Consider the following 14,129-nt stretch of genomic DNA (forward strand, 5'->3'; position numbering starts at 1 on the left):
ATGTGCTGAGGAGGAATGCTGAGTATATTGGGAAAAAGATGCTAAGGATGAAGCTATCAGGTAACAGGAAAAGAGGAAGGCCTAAGATAAGGTTTATGGATGTGGTGAGAGAGGACATGCAGGTGGTTGGTGTGACAGAGCAAGATGCAGAGGAAAGAAAGAAATGGAAACATATGATCTGCTGTGGCGACCCCTAATGGGAACAGCCAAAAGAAGATGATGATGATTCTCATATGTTAAACTGTCCTAATTGTGAAAGTATGAGGAATGTTTTATCTGCAGTTTTTTTCTTGTGAATAAACATTTGGTTTAAATAATTTAGTTTTTCTGTTGCACAGCTCACTACTCATTGTTTGCAGTCTGTGTACGACTCTTGATACGTTTTCCAGGGTTATGGCCACTGGTGCTTTTATGGCAAGGTTTGCATGGCTACCGACTCAGAACCACCCAGATGATGTTAAAAATTAGATCTCCGATCTCCATTGGATAGAGATTTAGTTTTGCATGGCTACAGACTCAGAACCACCCGGATGATGTTAAAAATTAGATCTCCGATCTCCATTGGATAAAGATTTAGTTTTATGAATGTCTGCTGCAAAAATTATCAAGAAGTGTGATGAAAGGGGTAAGCTGATTTAAGGAATCTCTAAGATTTGCCAGCACTCCTTTTCCAAAGTTTCTAAGGGATTTTTGTAACTTCTAATCCATTTTTAACAAAAAGCAGTATAAACAGTTTCAACAAAATGTAGGTAAACAGACATTTAAGAAAAAAATAGCAAGGTGTTTCCAATAAAGAAGCCTCAAACCTCCCAAATCCCAGTCTGATTGAGTAGTTGAGAGACCTCATGACTCCCTCACACCCTGGTTCCTTTTTTCTTCCAGAAAGTATGAATCTCCAGTTTTCTCTTTGTGAACAAATAGTTTTACACAATTGGGTTCTGAAGCTCATCAAGGTTGCAGATGGTAGTAGGAGGAATTTCCTCCTATCCAAAGGTCATTCCTCATCCTCCATTTCAGACTGTTTCCTCTAGTTCTTCATCGCATACTGAGAGATAGAATCAGTTCCTCCTTCACAGGTGGGGAAGGGTTTTTTTTTTTCAAGGATCTTCTTTGTACTAAAGAAAGAAAATTCTTGAAGACCAGTGTTTCCTAAACCTGTTTATGATAGTGCCCAAATTCAAAATGATGTCACTTCACAAGCTGATATATGTTCTTCCTCTTTCTCAAGTTTCCTGGTAAAAGTAGACATAAAAGATTCTTATCATCATATCCCTATTAATCCAGACTTCAGATGATTCTTAAGGTTTTGAATGTGTGGATCACAGTATTAGTTCTGCCTTACCCTTTGAAGTATCCACTGCACCAAGAGTGTTCACAGAGTATTTAGCTCTAGTTATAGCTCATTGTAGGCTATAGGGTATTCACATTTTCCTTATTTAGATGTCTTTGCTTAACTTTGTTTTTTTTTTCAAATTGTCAGGAATCTCTCTTTTGGGTGAGAGATCTCTTATAAGTTCATAGGTTCATAGGTTTGTACTGGGCTATCTGCCCGAAGGCATATATTAGCCCATCCACGTTGTGCGGTATTCACCTCCCCTTTAGTAGTTCCCTAGACCTTTGTACTAGCAGCTAGTACCCTTGGCCCCTATCTAGTAGTGCTGTTGGTGTGATCCCCGGTGTGAACTTTCTGTTACCCATCCACTCATCAAGGTTCCTCTTGAAGAGTGATAGTGATGGGCTCTGTCTTATGTAGATTGGGACCCTGTTCCATAGTAAGGGAAGTCTCTGCGAAGGGAATCTATCCCTTCAGCATGTTCTATTCATTGTTGTGTTGAGGTTTATATCCCTAGAGCGTGTAGCTCGAGTAGATTTGGTTTTGCTAAGATGGAGCATGTTCAAAAATTCTGGGTTGGACATGGCTCTGTATGTTAGACAGAGATCACCTCTGAGAAAGCGGTATGCAACAGAGAACAGTCTTAGCTTTTTCAATCGTGCTGCATAGGGCAACTGTTTGAGGCCAGTAATCCTCTTGGTTAGGTACCTTTGTGGTCTCTCCAGCTGCTGGAGATATCTAGCCAGGTACATTCCAATTGGTGCATTGTACTCAATAATGGGTCTGATGAGGGAAGAGTAGAGGGGCACCATTACATTCTTAGATCTTGATGAGAACCCTTTTGTGATCAGATGGGTCACATAGTAGGATTTTCTAACCACTTTGGCAACATGGTTATCAAAGGAAAGCTGACTATCTACTTGGGTCCCTAGATCCCTTATTTCTTCTTCAGATTTCAGGGGATTACCTCCTATGTTGTAGTTTGCGGTTACTTTGTTTTTTCCAAAGGGGATTACTATGCATTTTTTTGCATTTAGCTTGAGACCATGGCTTTGACACCATGCATCAGTCTCATTTAGGCCCTTCTGGAGGATCTCCATGTCGGCCGGAGACTCTATTATAGCACCCAGTTTGCAGTCGTCCGCAAACTTAGTCAGCCACAGCCCTTCCGTGCTTGCCCGTACTTCTGAGAAGTATATGCCAAACAGGAGGGGCCCCAGAACTTACAGAAGTTGGAATTCAAAGAGAGCATTCAAAAGTCTTTCCTGACTCCTTCACACAGGATTGTGTTCCTGGGATGTCAGCTAGATGCATCAGTTCAAAAAGCCTTTCTTCCACACCAAAAAGCAGATCTATATTTAGATGTATGTGTAAAGTTTTCCACTCTATCTTCAGTCAGAGGGAGGGAATACCTCAGTATTTCAGGTCGCATGGCGTCTGTAATTCTCATGATATCCCTGACAAGATTCCACATGAGAAAGATACAGTGTTATCTGAAGTCACTTTGGTTCCAGCACTAAGACCCTTTGTCTTTTCAAATCCCGGTGCTGGGGGTTGTCAGAAAAGAAATAAGTTGGTGGAGACAATAAATATCCTTAAATACAGGTCTCCCCTTCTTCCTCCCTGTTACAAAGCAGTGAGACCCCCACAGACACCTTAGACTTTGCTTTGGTTCATAGGTTCATAGGATGATACTAGGCTTTGGACATGGAGGCCCTCATAAGCCTAGCCAAGAATTTGGCCCATATTCCCTCAAAGTCAGCACCTGTTTCCCCTGTCCAGCAGGGACACAGGTGGGATCCCAGGGGTGTATTTTCTGTTTCCCATCCAGCCATCCAGGTTGTTCTTAAAGAGGGCTAGAGAGGTACTCTGCTTGACATGGAGAGGGAGTCTATTCCACAGATGGGGGAGACTTTGGGACACATAGCTATCCTGCCAACAAATTCTATTAATGTCACAGACCAATTTAAGGCTTTGCATGCAGGCTGCATGAGAGGAGTTTGACTTACAGATATGCAGCAACTCCATCAAGGCTGGGTCTGAGATGGCCTTGTATGCCAGACACAGGTCATCTCTGAGCAGTCTGTATGAGACTGAGTGGAGGGACAGGGCTTTTAGCCTATCTGTATAGGATAGGTGTTTGAGACCCTGGATTTTCCTGTCAGGAACCTCTGTAGTCTTTCCACCTGCAGCATGTGCTTGGCAAGGCACATGGTGAACGGGGCATTTTACTCCATAATGGGTCTGATAAGGGAGGAGTGCAGGGATATTAAGAGTTCCTTGTTCCTGGATGAAATATCCTTATTTATGAGCTGGGCCATCTATAAAGGCTTCTGTACAATGGAGGCAACATGGTTGTCAAATGTCAGGTTGCTATCAACCTGGGTGCCCAAATCCTTCATGACTGATTGCATGCTTAGTACGTTGTTATTAATGGGATAATTAGTGGTGATGTCATTTTCCCCATGCTTCTGGCACCAATCATTAGTTTGGGTAAGGCCCTTTTGGAGGATGTTCACATCACTAGGGGAATTTAAGACAGCACCCAGCTTGCAGTCATCTGCAGACTTAATCAGCCACAGACCACTGGTTTTGGCTTGCACCTCAGAAAAGTATATCCCAAACAGTAGATGCCCCAAGACCAGTCCTTGGGGTATACCGCTCATTATGGGTCTACTACTAGAGGTGGCTGGGTACTAGTGAACCAGTTAGCTAACCATCTGGTAACATACGGGTTGAAGTCCAGTTGGGAGAGTTTATTTTTTATGTCCGAGTGGGAGCAGTTTCAGGAGAGATAAAAGTGCAGGGTGTGTAGGACACCAAGGACAGATGCAAGCACATAAATATCAAGGGGATGCTTGCCATAATCAAGGCACTGAACTCTCTGAACCATCTTTGGTCCCTGGGACCTTTTCAAGTGATTACAGACAATACCACAGTGATGCGGTGCATCAACAAGCATGGGACACCAGGTCATACCTCTTGCAGCAGCCATGTTAGATTGGGATATAGTGTCACAGCACAGTCTTACTATACAGGCATCCTACACTCTGTCAGAGCAGAACTGTGAGGCAAACAAGCTGAACAGGACCAGGGCAAGGCCTCATGAATGAAAACTAGGATGGGGACCTTCCAAGATTTGATCCGTCTGTGGGAAGTTCCTCAAGTAGACCTCTTTGCTTCCTATCTAAACAGTCACCTGGCAAGATTCTGTTGCAGGACTTCATACAAGAATGTTTGGAAGACAAATGCCTTTTCTTATCTTTGGACAGGAATGTTCTTGTATGCTTTTCACCCTTTCCACTTATATCCAGGGTACCTCTGAAGATTCAGAAGGAAACCCTCAAAATCATTGTAGTGATTCTCTTCTGTCCCAGTCAACTATGGTTCTCCCTTGTTTTGGAAATGGTCAGGTAAGCTTCCTCACAGACTGGATCTACTTACAGAAGAACAGGGGTGTTTGATACACCCCAACATCAGCCAGCTTCACTTGACTGCATGACTGATAGATTCCAAATTCCTTTTAGGCACCTATTTACTGAGGACGTGCCGCAAGTACTAACGAAGGTATTAAATTCTGCTACTTAAAAATCATATATTAGCAAATGGAAAATGTTTTCTAGTTGGTGCCAACAACATAACCAGCACCCCATTCAAGTCGAATTGTTCTCTGGTTTTACAACATTTGTGTGAGTTACTATCTTTCTTATTCCTCTGTCAAGGTTTCTTTATCAGCCATTTCAGCATGTCTGCCCATGGATCTTTCTCATTCAATGCAGTCTTATATTAAAATGTTTTAAAGGGGTTTTGAACAACAGGCCTTCCAGTAAACTGGTGGCCTTTCCTTGGTATCTTAATTTAGTGTAAGAGGCCACGGTGGTGCAGTGGTTAACGTTGTCGCCTCACAGCAAGAGGTTCTCTGGTTCGATCCTCGGTTGGGGTGCCTTCTGTGCAGAGTCTGCATGTCCTCCCTGTGGACGCGTGGCTTTCCTCCTGGTGCTCCGGTTTCCTCCCACATCCCAAAGACATGCTGTAGGTGGATTGGACACTCTGAATTGGCCCTAGGCATGAGTGTATGTGTGTGTGCCTTCTGTGGAAGGTTGGGTGCCGGGCTGGCAACTCGACACTGTAAAATTCCACTGCCAATCATGAGCAGACATGTTATCCGCTGTGGCGACCCCTAACCAGGAATAAGCCGAAAGAAGAAGAAGAATCTAACATGTGCTCCATTTCAGCCAGCTAACCTGGCTAATTTGAAGTTCTTAACATGGAAAACAGTTTTTCAGATTGTTCTGACCTCTGCAAGAAGAGTATCTCAGTTACAAGCTCTTTGGTGAGTCAGCCCTATCTCATTTTCTACAGAGACAGAGTTTCTTTGAGAACCAATTCTTCTTTTATGCCTAAAGCGATATCTGAGATTATTTTAAGCAAAACTATCCATCTCCTTATTTTCTTTCCCAAACCTAAAAATGAGGGAGAAAGGATACTGCATACTTCGGATGTCCACAGACAATTTGGGTTATATTTTGACAGAACTAAGTTTTTTAGATCTTTGGATACATTGTTCATTTCTTGTGAAGATAATAAGAAGGGACACCATAACAAAACTGTGCCAGGCAGGGTCAAGGCCCACTCTACCAGGGCCTTGCCCTCATCTATGGCTTTTTTGGAGAGTTAGTTTCTAAAAGTATTCTAGAAGCTGCTAATTGGTCCTCTGTACATAGTTTTACAAAACACTATAAACGTAATTCCTTCTGTAGGTCCAGGTCAGGCTTTGCTACGACCTTTCCCCAGGGGCTTCTGGACTGTTCTGTTGCCACCTCCCAAATGTAATTAGCTAGGGTAGTTAGTTGGGGATGAGTGACATCATCAAGTTGTTTTCATTTTACACTCCACCCTGTAGAGGTTGCTTAGGTGTACTAGAGGAGGTTAGATTATCGATGAAAAATGTATCCACCTGTAGTGTTTGCCTATCAGTTGTCTCTTACATCCACAGGTGTAGGGGCTGTCAGCAGTCAGTACAGTCAGTACAGTCAGACAAGAAGGACAAAAATATTATTTTCTTTTATATATAATATACTGCTTCAGTATTCTTAACACTATTTTATAAAACCACATTGGCCTGGGCACAGTCCAAAGCATGGTTATAGACTTATGCAATGCTATACTCTGGAAGAAGAATGCTGAAATGCCATAAACCTGTTGAGAAAGAAGGGTTACAGCTATGGTTGTTACTTGAAAAAGTAGTATTTTAGGTCCTACAAAATAAATCTATTGATATGTATAGCTAATTTTAAGAAAGAGCGCATCTAAATATCTGAAGAATTTGAATGATTAGCTAGGCCAATTAGACATGAGCTCAAACACATTCCAAGTGAATATGTGGTGAAGATGAAGAATATATTTTACAGCTTAGTCCTTGGGGTTAGGGTGTTTGAACTGAGAAATGCTTGTGCTACTGTTCAGGAGGTGGCAGCAAAAATATTAAAAAAAAGAAAATTAAGAATACGAAATAGCTGTCTGTTAAGGCTTTAGATGTGGTCAGGGGAAATAGGGAAAGTAAAACATCATTGAAACAGGAGAAATATATATTCAGCTGAGTAGAGAGTTTCAGAGAACACTAAGAAGAGGTAATGAGACTTATTTAAATCTCTCTCAAGATGATTGATGATATTAAGGGAAACTTCCTGCTAAAAACTGGTATGGTAATTTTAATGTTACTTTATTTTTTAACTCAAAGAAAGCAAGTTAGGTTTATTGTATATATATATATATATATATATATATATATATATATATATATATATATATGTGTATATATGATGGTACATTTTTAACTGTTAATCATGTATTTAATTAGTTAATTATGTGATTCAGCACTATATAAGGTGTAGCATGCTGCGATTTGAAGTTTGTCTGAAGAAAATGGTGTATTATGACTGATGAAAACGCTTACAACATTTGGATTAAACAGTGTTTTTTGTGTCCTTGCTGCTTCCTCTTTTTGTATATTTGCTAGTTTTTATCCTTGGAAGAGTTTGCGTAAAAACTGGTATGACAAAAGACAGGCATGGAAGGGACCTATCAGAAGCAGAAGATATTAAGAAGAGATGACAGGAATATACAAGAAATCTATGTCAGAAAGGCTCTATCATTATTAATATATAGAATGATAGGCTATCTTTTCTAGACCTAGACATCCTTGGAGTGAAGTTAAAAGGGTCTTGCAGTGCTTATAGCAAGACTGCAGACAATGATGGAATTTCTGCTGAACTGCTTAAAATGATGCTGTTATAATGCTGTTCAGAATTTGCCAGCAAGTTTTGAAAACCCAGCAGTAGGCAATAGAATGGAAAAGTTAATTTTTGTATATTCCAGGTCCCAAAAAGGTCAATGCTAAAGAATATCCAAAATGGTAGCCGTTGCTATGCAAAAAAAAACAAAACAAAATACACAGCATAAACCGGAACCACAAAGGAACCTCTGGAGCCTGTGACGAATACAATATCCAAAAAAGAATAGTCAGATCAAAAATAAAATAGAAAAATGTTTTAATAATCTTCAGTGTAGCACTTTCATTTACAAGTAGATCTTCATCAGAGTTCAGAGTATCAAACATTTGCGCTTGTTTCACAAGTTTAGTGCTCAAGATCCTGCAAGCTAGAGACTCCATCTGTATGTGGATCGAGAACTGCCAGATATACGGGCTGGTTTTAGAAGAGGCTGAGGCATAAGAGATCAAATTCCCAACATCCACTGGATAATGGAGAAAGCAAAGAAGTTCTAAAAAAAATATTTACTTCTCCCTTATTGCAAAGTCTTTGAATGTGGGGACAATAACAAAATGTGGCAAGTTCTTAGTGAAATGTGGCACTGGGATATAGGTTCATAGGTGTGTACTAGGCTAATGGCCCTGGAGCCTTTACAAGCCTAGACCATAGGATTACCCTGGCATCGTCCCACCCGACCTTAGTTCCTAGTGCCTCTGTTGTGTAAAGCCACTGGAGTGATCCCTGGGGTGGATTTTCTATTTCCCATCCACTCATCAAGATTTCTGTTGAAGATTGCCAGTGAGGTGCTCTGCTTAACATGTATGGGAAGTCTATTCCATTGCATGGGCAGTCTCTGGGTTATGAGCCTGTCCTATCTTATCTTATTTTTCTCCGTGGGGATCTGCATGCAGAACAGGAAGCAGTGGTTTGAACAGAGCATGACGTAACTAACTGGTTCAGGATTGCAAAAGGAGTATGAGAATGCTGTATATTGTCACCTTACATATTTAGTTTGTATGCTAAGTATATCATAGAAAATGGTGGGTTAGCTGAATCAAATGTTTGAATCAAAATTCCCAGGAGAAATGTTAACAACCTCTAATATGGAAATGATATTACTCTGATGGCTGAAAGTGAGGAAGAATTAAAAAAACTCATTGATGAAGGTGAATGTAAGAACTGTAAAAGCTGGCTTGTTGCTCAGCATAAAAAAACTAAAATTGTCATCTAGAACAAGAAGTGGAGGCAGTGACAGATTTTATTTTCATTGGCTTAGATATAGTAGTAGATGGTTATTACATCTGTGAAATTAAGCTGTCTTTTTGAAAGGAAAGTTATTGCAAATCTATATAAGATTTTAAAGAACAAAGATGTCATATTGCCATCAAAGGTCCAGTACAGTCAGAGCATAGCACATGGTAATTATGGGCATTATACCTTTAGTACTGTTTACAATTGTTCAAAGAGGATAGCTTAATCAATACTGACTTATGCAGTGGTGCACCATAGTAGACTGATGTTGACAGCAGAATGGCTATTGATAGTGTATGATGCCATAACTCTCATAGTCATGACACAGCCTGAGATGACTGGCACACAGTTGCAAAGCATACTGGCAGGGCCCTCCCACAACAGGTTGATAACTCCATACTAGGAGAGACAGACTCACACAGTGCATTATGAGGAAATGTCATTACTAAAGGGGAATCTCTTTGCAGCAAAACACTTCTTTCTTGTGAACAGGCTGAACCCCATGAGGAAGATGCAGCATTGTCTGTGGTTACCTGGTGTGCAGCCTCCACTCAGGGGTGGTAGGGGAAGAAATTCAACCACAGCTGGCACCAGAGACATGCAAGGCCTTGTCTCACAGCAGCAGATGTGCGATGACATGGTTCAGGCACAGGCTGCCTCCACTGAGAGTTAAGGTGTGATGATTAGTATGCTACAGGGGGAAGAAATTTGCCAGTACATGGGAATAGTGGAGGTTAAGGGCAATGCCATAATCCTTATGCAGAGCATAGTTGCTCACGCAATCTGCATGACAGCCTCTATCCACCCATTACTGAAGATTTACCAGGCACATGTTGCTGATAGCACTAGTCGTGGCCAAGGGACGGTACACCTTTGGTGGACAAGTAGGCCTGACAGCATGCGTATCCCGACAAAGTGCTGCTGCAGGTATGAATATGGAGTCACTGAAGTTAAAGCAGTTAGGCTTTGTCAAATTTCCATATTACAGGATAGGACCTCTGAATCATGGTCTAGGTCCTGCAGCACTGTTCAGTCAATGTCAAGAGCTTCCCCTGCACGTAGTAGATTTCATCGTCATAGCAACTCAGCCCGAAGCTGACATGCAAACACTTATTCATGGTCTATGGAGCCATCACTAACACTGTCATTGCGGGACATTGTGTATTACACATTTCTCTTTCTTTTACTGTAATACATTCCTCAACCAACAATAAAAGAAAGAAATGGAAGAAGAAAGTACAGTGAATAACATACCACCACTTTTGGAAATGACAGCAGTTGCACTTACATACATGCTAGAAAAAGTCACACACACAAGAATAAAAAAATGATACATGCTGCATAAGGAAAATCATTAGTGACTGCCACAGCACTGAGATTTGCATTACCAAGTGAATGTACCTTCATTACCACAATTCACTTATTCAGCATGTTGACACTATTTGAAGTCCCTGCCACTTTTTAACCCCCACCCTGCTGGTATAGATAATAGTTGTACCATGATGACCAAACAGTATGCAAAAGGTTCGCAAGTTATGGCTATGACCATAGAAAGTACACATTTATGTATGATATGTGGAGAAATGTCTGATGTATGGTGTGAGCTGACCATGCACTACTCAACACAGCCTACAGGTAACACTGTATGCACCAAGTATTATTGTTGTAACTTAACAGCATCACATGGTGAATGGCATGACCTGTAGTTGTTGAGGAGTTGCCACTTCTTAGCCGGGACTGTCATGTACTGTACACAAGCCTGCCAGAGGAGGTGTTGTGCTCCTGCTGTCTGCTGGCCTCTGCTGCTGTTGCTAATGGTAGGACAAATGACAGATGGAGCTGAACTGCCACCATCAGTCACTACTTGTTGTAGTTGCTCAGCAGACTGATGCATGATCGTGTTCTGAGAATGCAACAAGCTATGCGCATTTGGCATGCAGTATTACAGTCATACTGAAGGTCATCCCCCCAACTTATCCAGGCAGTGGAAACAGGCTTTCAGCAGGCAAAACACTCTCTCAGTGATTATCTGTATGTAGGACAGGGCAGCCTTAAAGTTCTTCTCTGTAGCTCCCGGCAGGTTATGAACTGATGCCATTAGCTCTGGTTGGGGTTTTGTCATAATGGTTAAGGTGTTTATTTTACATACAGGGTTTGATTCTCAACTGTGAGGGAGAATGGCTAGGTTTAAAATGACCCATGAAGGCAATTAGCCTAGTACTTACCTATGAACCTATAAAATTCGGCAAGCTCTTTAAACCCAGACACACATACACACCCAACCTTTAGAAACTTTATAAATAACATATCCCCTCCTAATAAGTGCACATGATACACAGGGACACAATTGGGTTTGGTTGTATGGCTAGACTTATAAAGGCCCTGGTGGTCTACATCACCTGGAAAACATGTCAGGGAGGGTCACATGAAGATATTGTGGTTAGTCATTAAAACTAAGTAACTATATAGAGAAATAGCTATGGGGAGCAAAATTGTTCACTTTAAGCTTACCAGCTAGGTGACCATAAGGAATCCTGCCATGCAGGAAGTGGCAGAACAGTGAACTTGTGTATTCTATCTAGCAAGCATGAGTGCTGCAAGGATGCTAGGCCAGTTCATTCATAATACAGCCACATGCATCACACACTACTTGGCAGTTAGTAGAATAGTAACATTTCCTCCCCACCCTCCAGTTCCAGATTGCACTCTAATAGCTACCAAGCAGCTCAGGAAGGTGTGGCCTTCTGTAAAAGGCATGCATAGTTCTGACTAAGTCCTGTGGTGGCATTGTTAAATAGACATGCTGATCCACATGAACAAAGAATATATAAAAGAAATGCTGTAGTATCTTACAGAGAGGAGCCTGTGAGACACCCAGTGTGTTCACAGACTGCATCTGAAAGATCCCCATGGCAAATATAGTGAGGGCTCCATGTTGGTATCCCTAGGAACAGGAAAACTATGGATTCTTTCAGTTCTAGTTTATGGGCCATACACATATACCAAAGGCCTTATAATCTCCCTGTCCGTCCTGAATCTTTCAAGCAATTCTTGCTCCCCAAAGATGAAATGTGGGATTTGTTTCCTGTATCTCCTCTTTTGAGGATGGAGAGTACCAAGGTCTGGTACATTGGGAACAAGCAAGCAAGCAACTCAAGGCTGGATACAGCAATGCTAGTAGCAAATCTGAGCATCTTCACTTATTGCAGAGTGACTGGAAATAGCACGTAATTGCAAGTGTGCACCATGCATTTCTATAACAAACGGTGACAAAGAATGGTAAACGATGGATACAAAACCTCACTTACATAATAAAATTGCATCATTTGCATGTTATAATATAGTCATTCATCCCCAATGTTCTTTTCAGCTTTCCAACTGCTGCATGAGTGCAGCTTATGTGTTTGAATCTCATGTTGCCATTGCTTGTGTGCAACCAGCATACATGCCTGCTCCATACATACATAGTGATTATGAATATCACTGTACATGTTTATTTGCCAACTGCCAAGGGAACCTGATGATTCATCTGTGCACTAGTAAATTTTTTACTTGATAAGCAGGAATATTAAAGCCCAGAGCAGCACTTGTACTGAGGAAATTGAAGCTTTTGGTTATATCATATGCTACATCACAGACAGACACTTTGGGTTGACCATTATCCTAAATACAAATTGAATGTATCACACCTAAGTGTTTCATTATACATTGGGTATAAAAATGATAATGTCTGGTCAATTAGATCTTCTGTCCATCTTATTCCTAATATGATCTAAATGAAAACATTCATGTCTCTTCAAATCTCAAGAATCCCACCTTTCCAAAAGTCATCTTGCTATAAAATGTTATCTTTGTCATGGGACAGTTGCTGTTAATATTTTAGTCATCTAATAAAATAAGGAACATAGTATTTAGGGCAGTAGCTACTAAATTTGGAAAGAATTTTTACAATTTTATGTTTTTTTCTCACAGTAGGATGACTGTGATTATTCTTGTTAGCTCAGATAGTTGAATTGGTTTTATATTGAGTTTATGGTGCTCAAAACTGTTTTACCTTTCTAAAATGAAATATTTATATTTCTACAGAAAACGCTGGTTTAGAATTCATGCGTAACAAAAGAAACACTGAAATGGTAACATCTAGGCTGAATGGCATTCATATTCCCTCGATTCAAAATCCTGTGGTGTGTCTGCACCCAAATGACATGATCTTGTTTCAGCTTTGGATAAATCAGACAAGTGAGTAAACAAAGTTTAAGAAAACTAGTGCATATTTGGTTGTTATAACAGTGTGTGGTGTTTATTTTTGTGCTTTGAAAGTACAGAAATGAGACACTGAGGTTCGTACATTTGTATTTCATCTCTGAGTATAAATGATAACCATGTGCACACCAAGAGTAGTGTCCAAACAATTCTCCCATATCTCTCCTTGAACGTTTACTTCACCTCTAATTCCTGAATTTGACAGTGATTTATTGCCAATAATTATATACATTGTCATATGATATGTACAGACTACACATATGCACCATAATGTGTATACTGTATATAGACTGAGCTAATGTGAAGCAAATTACAGTGTTTCCAAGTACAGTGAGTTACATGTGCTTGTGGGTAAGCATTTGAAATGTTGGAACCTGTTATAGCAAGCCTGGTGTGGAAGACTTGCCCCCTGCAAAAATTATTTTTTTAAGAGAAGAGTTTGTTTGCGTCTTTCGGCTTTTCCCAGTTAGAGGTCGCCACAGCGGAACTCTGGTCCGCCAATGATTGGCAGTAGAGTCTTACGTGCTGGCTTGCCGGGCCTAACGCACAACCTTCAACGAAGGAATGCCCATTCATGCATGTCGCCACACAGAAGATGCTCTAACTGAGAATCGAACAGACAACGTCTAATTTTTAAGTGAAGAGTGATGTTTAATATTCATTTTCTCCTGCATTTTCTGACTTTTTTTTTCCTGTTTGCTAGCACTCCGCTTTTTTAATGCTAATATTATTTTGGGGGGCCAGGCTTGTGTTTTCTTTCTCACAGAATATTGGCTGTTGGTTGTGTCCCACTAACTAGATGGATCATTTCCACAAAAATCATTTAATTAAAAGCTTAGTTCTCTTTGGTGATGTGAAGGTCAAGCCTCCTGCAAATTTACATGCAGGATACTTTGTCACCTGAACTTCCTTACTTATCATAATGCCTTCTAAGGTCAAACAACCTTAAAGGAAGTTAATAAATTTCACTGAAATGGTCTGTGGAACATTAATCTTTTATGTCTCTGAGT

At 40.7% G+C, this 14,129-nt stretch overlaps 1 protein-coding gene across 1 annotated transcript in view; it reads left to right on the forward strand.

Moving 5' to 3' along the window:
* Nucleotides 1-14,129, forward strand: part of LOC122808514 — a 1,519,214-nt gene that overhangs the window by 201,304 nt on the left and 1,303,781 nt on the right. Inside the window, exon 5 of the mRNA XM_044079469.1 lies at nt 12,943-13,095. Within this exon, the coding sequence (XP_043935404.1) occupies nt 12,943-13,095 (153 nt within the window). The remainder of the gene's footprint in view (nt 1-12,942; nt 13,096-14,129) is intronic.

Source organism: Protopterus annectens, chromosome 8.part0, assembly GCF_019279795.1.
Source record: "Protopterus annectens isolate FY-2018-M chromosome 8.part0, PAN1.0, whole genome shotgun sequence".
Taxonomy (NCBI): Eukaryota; Metazoa; Chordata; order Ceratodontiformes; family Protopteridae; genus Protopterus; species Protopterus annectens.